Source organism: Narcine bancroftii, chromosome 10 (genome assembly GCF_036971445.1).
Source record: "Narcine bancroftii isolate sNarBan1 chromosome 10, sNarBan1.hap1, whole genome shotgun sequence".
NCBI lineage: Eukaryota > Metazoa > Chordata > Chondrichthyes > Torpediniformes > Narcinidae > Narcine > Narcine bancroftii.
In genome coordinates this window covers 79903251-79921840 of record NC_091478.1, presented here as the reverse complement: position 1 = coordinate 79921840, position 18590 = coordinate 79903251, and the positions used below count along the sequence as shown (strand labels likewise).

At 39.3% G+C, this 18590-nt stretch overlaps 1 protein-coding gene across 2 annotated transcripts in view; it reads left to right on the top strand.

Annotated features, from left to right (window-relative positions):
• Positions 1-18590, top strand: part of lpcat2 (lysophosphatidylcholine acyltransferase 2) — a 46997-nt gene that overhangs the window by 25154 nt on the left and 3253 nt on the right. For both annotated transcript variants that reach the window (XM_069901565.1, XM_069901566.1), the window contains 6 exons: positions 4602-4656; positions 6689-6771; positions 8887-9012; positions 11062-11215; positions 11685-11783; positions 16416-16557. In XM_069901565.1, coding sequence (XP_069757666.1) covers positions 4602-4656; positions 6689-6771; positions 8887-9012; positions 11062-11215; positions 11685-11783; positions 16416-16557 — 659 coding nt within the window. The remainder of the gene's footprint in view (positions 1-4601; positions 4657-6688; positions 6772-8886; positions 9013-11061; positions 11216-11684; positions 11784-16415; positions 16558-18590) is intronic.

Genomic DNA, 18590 nt, shown 5'->3' with positions numbered 1-18590 from the left:
ACCATGAACCACCTGGTTTCAAAATAGTCACCTAATACAGCTGCAGTAAAATTACTTCCAACCCAGTTCCATCCTCACACATGTGGGACTGGTGTGTAATTTGGAAGAACTAAGAACTATTCCATTGACTGAACAAGTAATAGCCGACCAGCCATACTTGCTGAATCATCCATTGCAATGCTCTAGACTACCCACATTGGAATCCCTGATCTATTAGATTCCCTTGTCAAACCAGCAGGATAGACTCACCTGAGGTGATGGCACAGTTGTGCATAGGTGGGAAGAAGTAGCCCATGGGGTCCTTACTAGTGATATCAGGTCAAATAATGACAAGGAAACTTCTTGATTATCTTGTACTTAGTAGAATAACCATCAGAAATTCTGAAAGTAGCGAGGACATAGAATGTTCTCTGTAGGGGTTGGTAGGCGATTATGGGGTAGAAGGTTTGTTGTTCATTGTTAAAAGTAGCTTGTTGACACCATTGCAAGACTGTGCTGACAGAGTCCTGAATAATCTGTAGCTTGAGGTGAATGAATCATCGTGCTTGGATAAACCAATTTGACTTTGTCCTCAATATCTTTGATAGATCTATTAGTCTGCAATTTTGGTCAAAGTGACACCGTGCAAGGGTGACAAGGTCCTCTTTTCACATGGAGGAACATCCAACACAGTTCCATGTGACTGAATGGATTTCCGCTTTCTCTTTCAGTATCCACTGGCAATACAGGTTAATTTTCCACTGCAGTGTAGGTGAGCTAATGGGAATTTTAGAAAATAAATGTACCTGATGGTGCACAGACTCAGTGGGCTAAAGGGACTCAATGGGTTAAAGGGTTTGCTTCTATGAGCATAGAGACAGCATGGAAACAGAGTCCAATGGCCCAAGATCATACCAACCATCAAGCACCCATTTGCACAAATCCTTCACATATGGGGTACTGAGGTCTTGTGCTTGAGTGCTAGATATTTACATCTGTAGCAAGGAAGGACTGTCCAAGTTAGCTGATGATACAAAAGGGATTGTGAGTAAAGAAGCTTCAAAGGGACATATTCAAGAAGAGTGAATGGGTAAGTATATTGCAGATAGAATATAATGAGCTGAAATGTTGGATTATCTACTTCAATATATCTTAGTCCAATCACATGAGTCATTGAACAATTTCTTGATGTAAAGGCATTGGGGGCCACGAGGTTGTGAAGAAAATTGAGCAGAAAAAAAAACAGCTGCTATCTTGAGTGATGAATAGACTCAAAAGTCTAAGTAAACCTCTCCTAATTCTGTCATTCCCGTTTCATTAGAAAATAAATATTTTGGTTCCTTTAATACCTTAACCTAAAAATGTTCGAGCTGTGTTATTGACTGTGCTTGACAAATTTTATGGTACCTCAGGAAAGATCTTCTCCAAATGATCACTATTAATTATGAAAATTTGTCAAGGGACTTTTGGAAGAATCACATAACAAAGTGGTTCTTTGGTTCACAGAAACTAATCAGCTGTTTTGAGTATCAGATTCTGTACAAGCTCTACAAAGTAAACATTATGCCAAAACCACCACTTTAGATTCAAGTATTTTAACCTTCGGATAAAAGGAAGGATTGCTAAAATTATTGGTTAGCAGTGTACCTGTTTATGCAATGATGGAATAATATCAATAAAATGGAGAAAATATGGTTTTCAAAATAAGCTAGCTGTGAACCATTCATTCAGTTCATCTAAAATGGCAATAATTATTGGCCTTTAAGAAGATATTTTTCCTCCGCATTACTTTTTGAAACTGGAAGTTTATTGGTTTTAGAACTCTTTCATTGCAGTTTGTGTTTTATTTGTTTTTTCCAAGTATTTGCCCTCTGCTGGCCGGTTTTTGCATTGTAGCTTTCCTGAGATTAAGAATTATTCCCAAGACCATTGGGGTACTGTGCATCTTGTCATCTTGAGCTGCAGTTGCTCTTTAGAACATTACTATTACAGAACTTCTCTCAACAGTAGATTGACAAGGTGATAAGTGTATCCCCCCCCACCCCCGCATCTGTTTGATTAGCAGCTAAGCATCTCTATTGATTAATTCTAATTTTCTAAATAATCTTTTGAGCAAATGCTTCCCATTCGACATTTTGTGCAATGTACAATTACTTAGTTAAAATCTTGCTAATTGAGATCAGAGTCAGATCAGAAAAAGATCTGCAGATAACATGTTCACATTTTTGCTTTGCTTACTGGAAGTGCATTTGGTGTTATCCTTTTTTTTGATTTGCAGTATATGTTCATGTGAAAAATTGCAAAACTGTTTACAAAGTAGAAAATAAGATTTACATGGTTGCATATTTTCTATTTTAGTTATTGAGTATGTGGTAATGTCCTGTTTTAAAACTAACCAGCAACGGAAGTGCCAAAGAAGTGGAAGGATTCTCTCTATTTCCTGTTGAGTCTAAAAACAAAAGTTCTCGTTTAGTATTTTTTGCATTGCATTCACATGCTCATTCTGGTTGAGCTAGGTCTTTGTGATATCCAAAACTTGCCGTTCAATAACTGGAAGGTATGCCTCTGAATTCTTAGATTTTAATTTACTGAAATAACATTGAATATTTGCAATTTAATGCGGAAACAACTAGGGGCAGTAGTGTAAATGTTCTTTTGAAGGTGTGGCAAATAATCCGATCTGAAAATCACGTCATTGCGAACGGCAGAGCGCACACATTAGTTTGAAAGACTGTCACAAAAAAAGTTGTTTAATATGCTTGTAATGACCTTTATTAACCCTTTAGATAGTCCATTTGTTCAACTCATCTCTTGCACACTTTCTCTTTTTTTAAAAATGAATTGATTCCCTCTTTCCCAGTTCTGACAAAGGTTCCTGGGTCTGAAATGGTGGACTACCTGAACTATTGAATTTGTCTAGCTTTTTTTTTAAAATTTCAGATTCCTAGCACGTACATTTTGAAGATTTTTTTTGCAGTCAAGTGAAGATATTTGACAGCGGCCTAATTTTTATCATGTCATTATCTCATATCCGGAATGAGAGACTGCATAACTTCCAACTCTTTTCTTCACATCAATGCTTGGAGCAGTCAGTGACGAACGTGGTGAAAGGTTTCACCAGGACATTGTGACCAGAGAAAAGCGGTATTAGGGCAACCAGAATCCGTTCACACTGGCCAATTATTGTTGGAGACTGACACAAGATGCAACAGATGCTGCTGAGTTTAAACAAAAATCAGCATCAAAATATTTTTAGGTCAATTCAACTAACACAATGTGTCAGCATCATTATCCAATAAAAGATACTAAATTTAGTAAAGGTTAATTTAATGTTTCTCCGACTTCCAAAGTGATACAGCTGTTATGAGCCCAGAGGACCCCAAAACCCAGCAGCAATAAGTATTCAGTAAGACAAATGGTTACTTAAAGAAAAGTTGCTTTTAATTATCTTTAAACATGAAAACAGGATCACACTTTAACTTACCACTATTAATTTAACTAACCTAACTTAGCCGCCTTCTAATTCTAAGGGCACGTGTATGTCATGTGTATGCAAGTTCAGAGAAGTTATTTGATTCACAGTCCAATCTCACTTCTCATTCCTCCAAGTTCACTGGTTGCAGGCAATTCTTATACTGTGCACAGAATTTAATATTTATGAAGTTCACCAGGCTTTGGTAATTGAAAGGTGAATGATTACCATTCAGGAAGGTTCTTGTTGGTTTTCAGAGAGAGATTTGTTGTTCCTGGACACAAACTGATCCCTTTTAATCAACAACATCAGTGTCTTGCTGAAGAAACTTGCCCCATCAAGGTTTTCCAGATGATAACCTCTTTCTTTCAGGCCACCACAGAGTTCCTTTTTATTTCTCTTATTTCAAGTGAAACATTAGGCATCCTGCATGAACCACAAGGACTTTGACCAGGCTGAACTAAGCACTCACAACCTGTCTTCCAAATGGGGTTTTCCACAAGCTTGCCAGCTTGTCCTGTTCCAGTTCCTGCTGCTGCTGCTGACTGTAAAACTGCAAAACTGATCTCTCTCTCTCTCTCCCACACACACAGAAAAAGCTGTTCAACTCTCTCTGCTTGCAAAACCACATGACCCTCTTAGAACAGCAAGCTGGACTCCCAGGCAGCCTGCAGCTCCAAACAACTCCTCCAATCTCTTTCATCTGTTGCTTTTCAAAACAACAATCCATTAGTGAAGTCTCTTGGGCACTCCCCAAAGTTTTTGCAAAGGCCCCCAGGAGCCGCCCTGTCTGGCTTGAGCAGAGCTCCAGTATTTTAAATGAGATCTGTTCTGAAGTGTTTGTATGTGACGTACAAGAAAAAAGCTGCCCCAATTTATCTCCCAAAAACCTATCTATATACAATACAAACAAAACATAATCTGTCACATGGCAAATCTGAAATTAGCTTTGTTCAGCTTGAAGTTGTCTATCATATCCATTTTTATTCAGAAAGCAAACCTTTTGGGAAAAAAATTGTTGTCCAGTATAATCTTGATATTCTTATGAAACAGACAAAGAAGTAGATTGTGCTATTTTTGGAGAAATCTTGAGTAACAAGCTATCTGAAAGATTCTTCTAGCATTTCAAGTTGCACCATTTCTTTTGCAGGTCAACACTTATGTTCTTGACCTTGTGTCAACTACACACAAAAGTGGAAGTTGAGGTAAAAGTGTTAATTGCTGTGATAGATCTCTCTTGTGTCAAAATTTGTTGAATAAACTTTGGTACATGAGAATAACACAAGGCTAGAAAAGTCACTGCTGATGTGTGGCGCCCCCAATTGAGTTTTTTTTAAATGTATAATTGAATAGTTTTTGCCTTCTGCAAAAGTAAGTAGAATATAGAGAAAAAGAAAATAACATCATTTTTGGTGCCAAGGCAAAAACCAAATTTTGAATATCCTGTTCACCAGCAAATCCAAGCAGATTTTTTTTCATTTATCCAGTGGTTTAAGTTGTGAATCAATGCAGAAGGTGAAAGCAATTTTATTAATGTCCCATGTACTCAACACATTGTTTAAATTAACATGAAAATTCTTTGTACAGTATTAGGAATTTTGTACAATTACTGGAGTGACTAATTGGATATATGTCATGATGCATCATCTTGTTTCCTGTCCACACTTCCAGGCAAACAGAAAACTTTGCCTGATGCATGCCTGCTTTTTGTTCATACGTTGACGAGGGCTCATGCCTGAAACATTGGTTATATTATCTTTGCTTCCTTTGGACACTGCATGACCGACTGAGCTTCTCCAGCACGTTTTTGTAATAAGCTACAATTACAGTGTCTACAGGCTTTCTTGTTGATTAAGTATCAAGTATGGCATTTGCTTCCATTTGACAGGGAATTGAACTTCAGATTAATATGTAAAGATCAAGATTCAATTTATTGTCATAGTAATAAAACAGTGTCCTATTACATGAAATTTCCTTATGCCTGCTGCAAGGCAGACAGATTCGCCATCGGCAGAAATTCCTAGGCCCCTCTTACATTTCTTACAGTCCGAGAAAGAGAAGCAAAAGAGAGTTCCCCCCAACAGAGTCACAGAGTGTCTGTAGATTCGCCACCAGTGCCTCCACTGCCACCCAGAGTCCAGTCCAAACCATTGGCTACCCTGCTCCAGATCTGAACCTCTGACACAGTCAGGGACCCTTTGGCACTCTTGGCAACTCCTCGCATCCTGGTTCCAAAACCTAATACCCCTCCGGCCAGTTCGAGCCAGTCTCCAGCAGTCTGCAGCCTGTTGTGAGTCTCCTGACAGCAGTCTCATGCAGCCTGCAGCTTCCATTGGTTCCTCGCCTCAAGTCACTAGTACTGCCCCTCACTGTCCACCTTCTAGGTCACAGTCCTGTGAGTCATATCTTCCGTTTCTCCTTCCCAGATGGGTTGGTCTTCCCATTTTCTGGTGCCTCTGCTTCCCTGGAGACTGCAGCCCCTCGTGGGTGCTGCCGATTAATAGGTGCCACTGTCTTGGGCGCAGACCATGAGGTCATGGGATCTCAAATAAAACCACCATCGACTTCCTCAACGCCTGTGTGGAGCTGACAGGAATCGACTGGGTGGCTGGACCACGCGGGAGTGCTGCACCTCTGCTCCCTCACTCCCCATGGTTCAGCGCCAGCAGCGGGTCCAGCAGCACCACCCCCACCCCCACCCCCACACCCCCAGCATGAAGTGTGTAATAATGGTTCTTGAGCCCATAACTATCTGACTGAAAGTGACAGTGCAGGATTTATCTCACAATCCTCCTCTATGTCATCCTTACTAGGCTGATTTTTTAATCTCAAAACTGACCCAACTTTATCCTCTGCCAAATCATTCCCTAATAAGTATGAATGTGAGCAAAGTGAAGCTGGAGGGACTCTGGATCAGGTTGCATCAGAGGGTAGAAATGGTCAGTGAACATTTCAGGTCTATTTCAAATTGCACAAAATCCATGCAAATGTATAATTATTTTGATTTTTAATAATAAATGTTCAAATCATTCAACAGAACTAATGAATGTAAATGTTTATTTAATATTTCATTTTTGCAGAATTTTACTGTTTGATACATCCGTTGTGCAATTGTTCAGTACTGCTGGCTCAAAGTGAAGTATTGCCTTAATTATGTCCTGTTAATTTTGTTGTACAGCTCCAGTTTAAGGCATAGTTGATAATTAGTTATTCAATGACCAATATAAACTTTTGCAGTTTTTGCCCGTATATGTGCCGAATGATGAAGAACGATGCGATCCCTTCCTCTATGGCAACAGAGTTCGTAGTGTGATGGCAATGTAAGTGGATTGCTCCTGCTTGTTTTCTCAGGTGTGCAGGGTGGGGAGGCTGGGTGGGAGGAGGAGGGGGGTGGGGTAAAGTAACTATAGTCCCTTTCACACTAGCATCCCATTAAATTGGCAGTTCAGTGTCCTGGGATAGGAATGGGGGTTTGGCTTTTCACACTTGACCACTCCTAACTGGGACTCTGAATGCTTTCACACTTACAAGGAGCCATCCCTGGGGTGAGGACTGTTCTCCCTTCTACTGGTGATGTCATGATGCATCGAATGATGGTGGACTTGATCTAAATCTTGATCAATGTATTCTTATATTTGAACAAAATCAATCATGCATAATTGAGCATGATGTACTGTGATCGTACAGACCTATCACCAATGTATATAGTTACAGTATCTAGAGTGTAATGACTGTGCTTACAGCGATTGGCTGAGAGCTTAGCCACGCCTACTGTCTGGGCCTGAAAGGGTTGTGTCCCTAGCCAGGTCGGATCATTCCGGACTGGTCGGCCACCTGTGAAGAACTCCTGTCTTTTGCTACTATAAGCCTTGGTTTGGATCAACAAGTCTTTGGTTCTTTCGACGAGCTCTACATGAACAGAACAGTATGAGCCCTTCAGCCCCTGTTGTTGTGCAGACCTTTATAACCTTTATAAGGGACAGTGGGAAAGTGCGAGCAATACATAGCAATAGCGGACAATTTTTAAACAGGGTGGGAAAGTTGGTGGCACTTGAGCACACAATTTAGACAGCATGGGAAAGTTTGTAGCACTACAGCGCACAATTTATACGGCATGGGAAAGTTTGTAGCACTACAGCGCACAATTTATACAGCATGGGAAAGTTTGTAGCACTACAGCGCACAATTTATTGAGTGTGGGAAAGTTGGTAGCACTATCATGTACAATTTATGAATACTGTGGGGAAAAAGTGGCTGACCTGCCCTCCCAGAATTCCATGCGGCAGAGAAATGGCTCTATGCCTGGCTGCATGCATGGAACATTCACAGAGGGTTTTTTCTGCTGAACAGAATTCTGGGAAGTCAGTTCTGCCATTGCTTTATTCCCCATGGTCTTTATAAATTCCGCTATTGCTTTTTATCTGCAGATGCCGGGGATTGTACTGGGGGTCGAGGCTGTCAATCCCCAGCATGAGATGACGTCATCTGATGCTGGCGTTGAGCTGATTTTTCTTTCACACTAGGCACTTTAAAGGCCGATTGGCAGTTAATTCCTGGGATTTCTTGCAAGTGTGAAACGGGCTAATGACTCTGATGGGTGATGGTCTGGACTGCTGTTTTGTAAGATCAGCGGCGTCAGCCCTAGTTGTCCTTCAGGAAGAGGGAGGTTACCATGGTGCCACCTCACCGCAAAATCCGGGTTCTGCGCCATGGTGGAACGTGTCTCCATGAGATTCCGCTGAAAGCTACCTAGGCCGGAGGGCGGCTAAATCAATCCCACAAAGCAATCCCAATAGCCACTAGTGAGAGGTCATGCATGATGGTAAAAACAAACCTGAAGATGGCTACAACTGATCGCGGCTAACCTTAAATGCAGCCACGAGCGCTGCGGCTCCAGAGGAGTACCAGGACAAATTACTCCCTGTTCTCAGTGGCAGAGATTCAGAGCAACTAAGAACAACAACCCGAATGGAGATCCGGGACCCGAAAGCACTCACTGTTGGAGTCCCCACTATATAAATCAGTAGTGAAAGTACTGATATTTATGTGGTCAAATCTGTCTGAGAGACAGTTTGGTGGATGAGATCAAGCCAGCTTGAACCCACCCAGTGGTCCAAGGAGAAGGGGTAGGGACCTATGGACAAGTGCATCGGCTATGGGCTGAATTTACCAGCAGTGACGTAACACTATAAACTGCAAAAAGTGCACAATGGCATTTCTTCTACACTGACAGAGAAGACTGCAAAATGATACAATTTCAGTGAGTCACTCCTGTTCTCATAATTTAGACATGATTATCAGTATCCCATTGAAATAATTTAAATGATACATTGTGTTAGGAGTATAAAAGTTTCTCAGGCAAGTTTTTTAAAAAAAAAATATAATTTCATTGCTAGTTTTGATTCCTCTTACATTACACTTCATTATTTTTATAGAGAATTGGATGTACCAATGACAGAGCACACATTTGAAGATTGCAGATTGATGATTTCGGCAGGTGAACTCACATTGCCCATGGAAACCGGCTTAGTGGAATTTACCAAGATTAGCAAAAAACTCAAGTATGTAGATCATAACTTTGCCTGGTTTTGAATTTTGATTTGAGTTTAAAGTTGAATTTATAAGATTGTAAACCCTCTGATTAAAATTAATTTTTAAAATATTGCTGAACCAAAAAATGTAGTTCTTTACTTTGTTGAGACCATTTCTTTCCCCAGTTGTTTTTGTGTTCTGACATAGCTGCAAAGCAACTCAATTCTCTATTGTTAATCCACATTAACGCCCAGATACATGCGATAGATTTTCGGTATAACACTGAAAATGATCCTCACACATGAGAACATTCGTCAGCACTTGAAAAAAAGTGATTTTTTTGAAGTGTAATAATGCATTGCTCACTTGACCATCATGAATAATCCTTTTGTAAAGGGTGAAGAATATCACAAAGGCTTTAATTTGTGAGAGGAACACTTTCTGATTGGTTTTGTTTCCTACCTGGGGTTAAATGTTCGCTTAATCAAATTGGAGGAAGGAATAAAGAACTGTCACAATTGTTTGCATTCAGTTTTGACTATTGGCCATTTGTTTTTGTCCTCCATACAGTCTTTTGTGTTATAACCATATAACCATTTACGGAGCAGAAACAGGCCATGTTGGCCTTTCGAGTCCGCACTGGTTCACTGATTTTGTGTGCCCTCTAATGGTCCCGTTCTTCTTCTTCTTAACCAGGGTCTCAATATCTCTTGAAAATCAAGGTTCCATTCACCTTCCGTACATCTTACCTGTAATTCAGATCCTTTATATAAAAAAAGTTAGACAGAGTTTAATTAAACAGGTCTTAGATAACTTTCACTGTTTTATGACTTTAATTCTGATCTCTGTCAATTTTAACCTTCTATGCATCCTTATAAAGTTTAAAAAAAGAGAGAAAGTAATGGAAAATTGTAAGCATTCATGGGTGAACAGTAGAAGGAAGGGGAAAAAAAAGGAATGTCAATAAACGGAAGATCCGAAGGAAAAGTGTAAAAACAATTGAAATCAAGAGAAGTCAGTTGCAGGATAAGAATGGTATTAAAATTAATCCAAGCCTTGTGATTTAATTGTGGAAATGGCAGCAGTGAGCTGATTCTACTCTTAACTCATCATGTGCAATTGGACCATTCATCAAAACTTCACCATTTCTGAAACTTGTACAATAATAGATAAATGGACACTGGGTTGGTGAGAAGAAAAGTGACTTTGGCAATGCTGAGATTCCTGTCTTTTGCTAGGAGTCACATATGTGAGCTCTGATGCATGCAGATTGAGCGATTGTAAAGAAGCTTTCTGCCATCATATCAGATATCAGCTGAGGCAATACAAAACGTGAAACTTTAAAGATGGGTTAAATTTCTGGTGGTTTCTTTGTTACGCTGAGAGGCAAGATGACGATGTCTGGTACTGAAATCTCATTAAAAGTAATGGAAATAAGGTTAACTGGAAGTTCCTCGGGTGAAAGGTGAAGAATGGTGGGGGGGGGGGCTTGAATTTTTTTTTAGCAAGCAAGAGACTCCATTAGAGTGGAAGTGTGAGAAAGCCCAATTCTACTAAGGATCATCATCCTATAACATAAATTCAATTTTTTCTTTCCACAGCTGGTGCCTGACCTCTTCCATATTTTCACTGTGTTCTTTTGTTTCCTATTTTAACAGTGTTTTGCCTCTTCCAATTTCAGTGGAATATTTTTGTTATTCTTGCACTGACCATCCTCACTAGTAATGGTCAGACTGCTCAGAAAGCATTGTCATTCGGCTTCATCCTGATATAAACACTCCCTTGTTCTCCCCACAGCTGAAACAAAACAAGCTTTAGTCGCTGCTAAGGGAAGATCACAGACCTGAAAAAATTAATCACTGGTTATAGAATGCAGCCTGAATTTCTGAGCATTTCCAGGACGCTTAGCTTTTTTTAATTTTTGTAGTTTGTTTTCATTATGTTACTGAATTATCTTCCCAAAGAATGTTGATAAATGGGTAGACATTGATAAAGAACCAACATTATGAAACTCTTTTAATTTATTCATCTGGTTTGGTTTTTACTATGTGCAATTATTTGTTTTTCTTCTGTTACAGTCTGAAATGGGATAACATAAGAAAACAACTGGATAATTTTGCTGCAATTGCCAGTAAATCCAAAGGGGGAAAGATTGGTATTGAAGAATTTGCAGAACATTTGAAACTGCCGATTTCACCTGCACTGAAGGAGGTGTTTTCCCTTTTTGATAGAGTAGGTGTTTACTTGTATTTAAATAATTGATTATAGTTCAAGACTAACTGAACAGTTTTTCTCCCTCCCCCCCACCCCCGGGAGATGTCATCTACCAGGATCATTGTCCGAAGAGGGAACGTTGTTTTGTCAAGTTGGGCTCATACAATCAGATGACAATAAATTTGACTTGGCTTGAGTTTAAATAATTAGACTATTATGTGCAAGATAAGTTAAACTGGAAATTATTTTTTTATGATTTAGTCAGGGTAACAATTTATCCATAAAATGGATATTAATAATAGTTGTACCATCTGTTCTTAATGTTATAAACAGCAAGATTTACAACAATATGTGAGCCATGGTTTAAACCTGTGCAATTGATTGCAGTATCACATACATGTTTATCATCTCAGTTGGCCAGATTTTTTAAAGCATGAATTATCTAATTGACAATAAATTTGATTTAATTTTTTTTTTCCTTTTATAGAATAGCGATGGCACCATAGATTTCAGAGAATATGTCATTGGTTTGGTGGTTCTTTGTAGCCCTGCCAACACAGAAGAAACTGTTCAGTTTGCATTTAAGGTAAAAAAAAAACCTGCTACTCGTATTGCCACACTGTGTACTGACCATGTACATTTCCAAAATAAATTTGAATTGAAAGTAATTAAAGGAGGATCAGTGTTTTCTTGAAGATTTTGGAAATTTTCTGGCAATGGGAGCTCTGTAGAATCTTCTCAACAAGGGTGCCATCCCTGTAAGACATTTAGAACATGTATATTAGAAAATATTATAATAGAACAGTGTAATGATAATTTTTCTTATTCATGCAATACAAGAGCAAAAGGAATGGCACCCTCAGAGCTGGAGAGCTGTTGGCCCTGGGGTAGCTGAATGGGCACAGGCATCAAATTTTGTTAGGAGATACCAGAAATTAATGTGATCATCATTTGGATACCTGCTTTATTTTGGGTGTAAATGTGGTAGCTTTGCAACTCTACCCCTCCCTGATAGCGATTTCCATTTTTCTGCTGGACATCCACAAACTCCCTCTGTCCTTTCCCAGTGGATTGTGACAATAACTGACATGATGTTTGTACTCTTCCTACAAGAGATGAGCTCCCAGTGGATTGGGCAGGGGCTTTCTGACATGAGTGACCCAACACCGGTTATTAATAAATTGGCAACTCAGTTTGTCACAAAAGTTCCTCGTAAATCAGATGCAGTTTGGAATTTGTGATGTTTACTACTTGAAAAAACTTGATTAATGTTGTACTGAATATAACCAATCTGTTGCAAAATTGTGCATTAGGTAATCTGTCATATGGTATCACTTCATTGGCCCTTCCTTCTCGATCAAGCTATAGCCTTAGCTAAGTCCCAGTATAGAGATACATTAATGTCCCCATGTGTTGGATTGTGCTTTAGCCGATTACAGGACAGCTGGCAGAGCTGAAGTCTGAGGCCCTCAGAGTTTCCACGCCGTGATGGCATTGCCTGAATCTGACAATGCATAACTATAATAAGAGCAGAAGGTTAATTGGAAGCCTAAGTTTCCAACAAAAATAGCACATGGGTGCTGCACTTGATAAAGTGCCCAAAGTATTTTCAAACCCTGTCAATGCACAATTGAATTGTATGCTCTACCCTTAAAGCCAACTTTATGTGCATAAATTAGAACCAGAGAACACTGCAGCACAGAAACAGACCCCTTTGGCCTTTCTAGTCTGTGCCATACCATTTTTTTTTTGTTGTTGCCTAATCTCACTGACCTGCACTCAGTCCATAGCCCTCCATTCCTCTCCCATCTTTCCAAATTCTTCTTGTGTTAAAATTGAGCCCGCATTCAACACCTCAGCTGGCAGCTCATTCCATGCTCCCACCACTCTCTGTGTGAAGAATGTTCCTCCTATACTTTTCCCCTTTCATGTTTAACCATGTCCACTAGTTTGTGGACATGTCTCCCCTACTATCTGTGAAAAATGCCTATCTACATTTACTCTGTCTGTCCCCCTCATAATTTTAAATACCTCTATCAAATCTCCCCTCATTCTTTTATGCTCCAGGAAATAAAGTCCTAACCTGTTTAACCTTGCCCTGTAATTCAGTTCCTGAAGTCTGGGAAACATCCTAGTAAATCTTCTCTGCCTTCTTTCTATCTTATGATAGCTTTCCTGTAGTTCGATGACCAAAACTGCACACAATACAGTACTTCAAATTTGGCATCACAAATGTCTTTTACAGCTTTACCATTACATCCTAGCTCATATACTTAATACTTCGATTTGTGATGGCCAATATGCCAAAAGCTCTCTTTGCAACCCTATCCAACTGTGACACCACTTTCAGGGAATTATGTATCTGTATTCCCAGCTCCCACTGTTCCACCGCACTCATCACTGCCCTCTCACCTCCCTCAAGGCCCAAAGGAATAGCTTGTCAGGCCCTGGGGATTTATCCACCCTTATTTGCTTTGAGACAGCAAGCACTTCCTCCTCTTTAATCTGTAGAGGTTCCATGACCTCACTGCTTGTTTTCCTTACTTTCTACCTTTCTGTGCCTGTTTTCTGAGTGAATACTGATGGCAGAAAAAAAACATTCAAGATCTCCCCTATTTCTTTTGGCTCCAAACAAAACCGATCACTCTGATCTTCAAGGGGACCAATTTTCTCCCTTACTATCCTTTTGCTCTTAATATACCTGAGAAACATAGGATTGTCCTTCACATTGTCTTCCAGACCAACCTCATTTCATCTTTTAGCCTTCCTGATTTCTTGAGGTTTTTCTTGCATATTTTTAAAATATTCAATTACCTCATTTGCTCCATGTTGCCTTTACCTGCTATACACCTCTCTCTTCTTCCAAACCAGATCTCCAATATATCCTTGAAAACCAAGGTTCTTTATACCTGCTAAACTTGCCTTTAATCCTGACAGGAACATGCAAACTCTCAAAATGTCACCTTTGAAGGCCTTCCACTTACCTTGCACATCCTTGCCTGAAAACAGCATCTCCCAATCCACGCATTCTAGATCATTTCTCATTTCCTAAAAGTTAGCCATTCTCCAATTTAGAATCTCAACCCGAGGCCCAGTCCAATCCTTCTCCATAATTAACTTGAAACTAATGACATTATGATCACTGGACCCAAAATGTCTGTTATCTCTCCTGTCCTATTCCCTAAAAGGAGATCTAGTATTGCATTCTTTCTAGTTGGTACTTCTATATATTGATTTGGAAAACTTACCTGAACACATTTGATGAACTCCAAGCCATCCAGTCCTTTTATAGTATAGGGAGCCCCTGTCAATATGTGGAAAATTAGTATCCCCTACTATCCCAACCATATCTTCCCTGAGGCTGTCTGCTATCTCTCTACAGATTTGCTCTTCCAATTCTCATTGACTATTAGGCAGCCTGTTGGTACAACCCCATGTGTGGTCATACCTTTCCACCCATATAGCCTCAGAAGATGAGCCCTCTTGAGCTGCCTGAGTACAGCTGTGATATTTTCCCTGACGACCGATACCACTTTTCCCCTTTCATTTTCCCCTCTTCTCCTCGCCCCCCCTCCCTCCCATTCTATTGCATCTAATGCAACAAAGTTTCACTAATGGCCACAATATCATAAATTCCACATGGCAATTTACGCTCTTGAGCTCATCTGCCTTTTCTTCAATACTTCTTGCACTTTAGAAAATTTACACCACATGCAACCCATTGACTTCAACTGGTGCAAGTAGTTCACATCATCTTTTCCCTCCTCCACTCTTCTATCTGCTCTGGTACTCTGTTTTTCTTCTTCTTGCATTAAACCTCCAGAGCAGAGTAAACCTTCCTGCAAGGATATTAGTTCCCCCTCCAATTCTGATGCAAATTGTCCTGTCAGAACAGGTCCAACCTTCTCTGGAAGAGAGCCCAATGATCCAGAAACCTGAACCCCTCCCTCCTGCACCATGTCTTTAGCTACGTGTTAAGCTGCATTGTCCTCCTATTTGTAACCTCACTAACACATGGCACAGTTAGCAATCCTGAGATCACAACCCTGGAGATCCTGTCCTTCAACCTAGCGCCAAACTCCTTGAACTCTCCTTGCAGGATCTCCTCACCTTTCCTACCCACATCATTGGTCCCTAGATGGACCACAACATCTGTCTGCTCACCCTTCCTCCTGAGAATGCGGTGAACAAGATCTGAGATACCTTGGACCCTGGCAACAGACTATCCAGGATATTCGATCTCTCCCACAGTGCCTCATATCTGTCCCCCTAACAATGGAATCCCTTATCACTACAGCTCACCTCTACTCCTCCCATCCCTTCTTAGCCACAGGACCATACTCCATGCCAGAGATCTGATTGCTGTGGCTTGTGCCTGGTAGGCCCCCACCCAAACAGTATCTAAAATTGTATACTTGTTATGGAGAGGAATGGCCACAGGGGTGCCTTGCACTGCCTGCCTGTTCCCTTTTCTTCTTCCGACTGTCACCCATCTACCATCCTCCTGCCTCCTAGGTGTGTTAATGTCTCTGTAACTCCTGTCTATCATCCCCTCTGCTTCCTGAATGATCCACTAGTTCATACAACTTAACTCGGCTTGTCAGGAGCTGCAGCTGGATGTACTTCTTGCAGATGAAGTGGTCAGGCACACTGCTGGCTGCCCTGACAACCCACATTTTGCAAGAGCAGCATTCCTCTGCCTTGGCTGCCATTCCCACTGTTTATGACAAGAGGGACAAGATGTATGATATCTAAGACCTGCCCTTAATTGTGCCTACCCTCTGAATCTTTTTTGTTCCTGGAATAGTGTATCCCTTTCTTACTTCAACTCCTACTATTCCTTGTCTCTTACTTATTGTTACCAAAGCCTTACCACTCTGACTCAGTCCATTCCTTCCAACGATGTGAACATTTCATCTTTATTTTGTACTTCGTCAAAAGTCCCCATGGCACAGATCACGAGATCTTTTTTCAATTAATTTCTTTGAAGACAGCAGTAAGCCTTGTTCTTTCATTCACTACAAAACCCAAGGCAAAAATTTGCCTATGTTTGCACTTCCTTCACTCCTTTGCTTTCATTTTATTCATGTGAAGTTTAGTAGTGAGCTTTTACCATGAGTAGGAAAAGATTCAGCTACAAATCCTTTGTTTTTTAAAAAAAATGCTGACTTATATGTGACATTAAAATATTATAGAATCATCTTCCGTCTTATTTAAGGTGTTTGATATGGATGACGATGGATATATAACTGAAGATGAGCTCTCCAATCTCTTGCGATCTGCATTCAGTGCACACGATGTTGATGTTTCTAGATTATTCAAAACCATTGATGTCAATAATTTGGGAAAGATTTCGTATGGTGAGTAGATGTTAACTTTGCCATTTCCCGTGATAAGAGAAGATCTTTGTTCCTTCTCTGATCAGTTTGATTTTCTGTTTCTCACAACTACCATTTGTATAATCACATTTGAGAAAGCAAAATTATCCCAAGTTAATATTTTGCCAGCTGACCAAAAGCTTCATCAAAAAGGTAACTTTAAAGAAGTTTCTTAAATGCAAAAAAAGGCAGGTTTAAGAACAGCATTCTAGAGGTAGAAAGTTATATTTGGACTGAGCAAGAAGTCATGCAGGTCATAGGACTCAAAGACATGATAGTGATGGTGGAAAAATCTGAGGGCAAGGATAAAATATAAGATTTTCTGTTGCTATCTTTTGTTGTATATGAATTTACATTTATTCCCCCAAATGTATTATCTCCAAATTCTACAAAACTTATTCCACTTGATATATTTGTGCCCAACCCAAACAATCTCTTTATCACCTTGTGGCCAAGAACTTGGTAATCAACCTCACTAAGAATTTGGCTATCTTCTTACTGTTGACGGTCAATAATATTCCTTGTTGTGGGCAAATTGGATTGATGTCTTTGTCTATGATTCCCTTCTGTTCTGTTTATTTACTCCAAATCTGATCAATTGTTGGAATGTACCAAAAATGCTTCCATTTGATATTTGCATATCATCCATAATTCAAACCAAATGAAGACCTTTTTAAAAAAAAAATTCAGAATGCATTTGTTCATTTATGTAATGCTCTGAAAAATTAAAGCACAAGTGAGGGAGTATTTTTAAACAGTTAATGTCATGGCTGGATGAAAATGAGATCAGCATATCCCTCCTTTGAGAAATGTCTACACATTGGAGGTAAATGCCTGGACAGTCCATTAAAGATTATTATTACTGGTAATCAAAATCCTTGAATTTCTACAGCCATAATAGGCCCACTGTGTTCATCTGTACCTCATTGGTCCTCAATAAATAAACAGAAAATCGATTCTTTTGATGTGTTGAAAATCCAGCAAATAACTATCTTCAGCGTAACTTCAATGAACTTGTTGTTCACTCAGGATTCCAATATCTGCATTTCTTATTTCTGTATCATATTTTCACTTGTTTACTGCTACACCTGTGATGATCAGAGCATGTAACAGAAACCTAGTTTTCTTTTCTGATGGTATAACTATAACATTCTTAGTAAAATACATGGAGTCTATAATCTCTAAACAGTAAATCGTATAGATGTTGGCCAAATGTATATAATGCTTGCTATCAATCACCTAGATTTAAAACTGCCTATTTGAAGAAATGCAGAAGAATATCAGTGAGAAATGTTATACGACATATCTTTTATTTCATTCTAATATCCCAGCAGCAAAGTGTAAACCGTACCTATATCAAAATCTGATGTGTTTTGCTCAAAGGTGAAATGATTTTTTTAATTGCTCAATTTTCCAAGAACTGGTTTCCTATTGAAATATGACTGAACCTGTTAAATAGATGCCATTTTATATTCCCACTAATCACCCTTAAATCGAATAAATAAAATAAAATGTAATTTCCATGAAAATAAAACTGCTTGAAATAATAATTCCATTTAGATTGACTGCACTCAATTGAATAGATTTAATGATAAATGTATAGTTCTAAACTGCATTGCAAAATAAAACAATTGAGTCCTAAATAAATAGAAATAAAATCAGGATTAACAGAAACTAATCTAGAGAAATAATGTAATTACTATTTCAAGATTATGGCAAATATTTAAACAATTAAGCCATTTGAAAACTTTCAATTCTATTTTCAATTTATAACAAAAAAATATTTTCAGGACAAATTATGGTTAAGAAGCATTGCACAAGGTTGATCTGTAAAATCAACAAAAACCTCTTATCTGTCACATATCTTTGCTGCCCACAGTATTTTCATTTGAGGTCAATATCTAGAAAAAACTTTGAATGTAACACGGTAACCGTAGTTACAACGCTCATGATCAGAGCCAGTGTTTGAATCCTGTGCTATCTGTAAGAAGTTTATACATTCTCCCTGTGTCCAT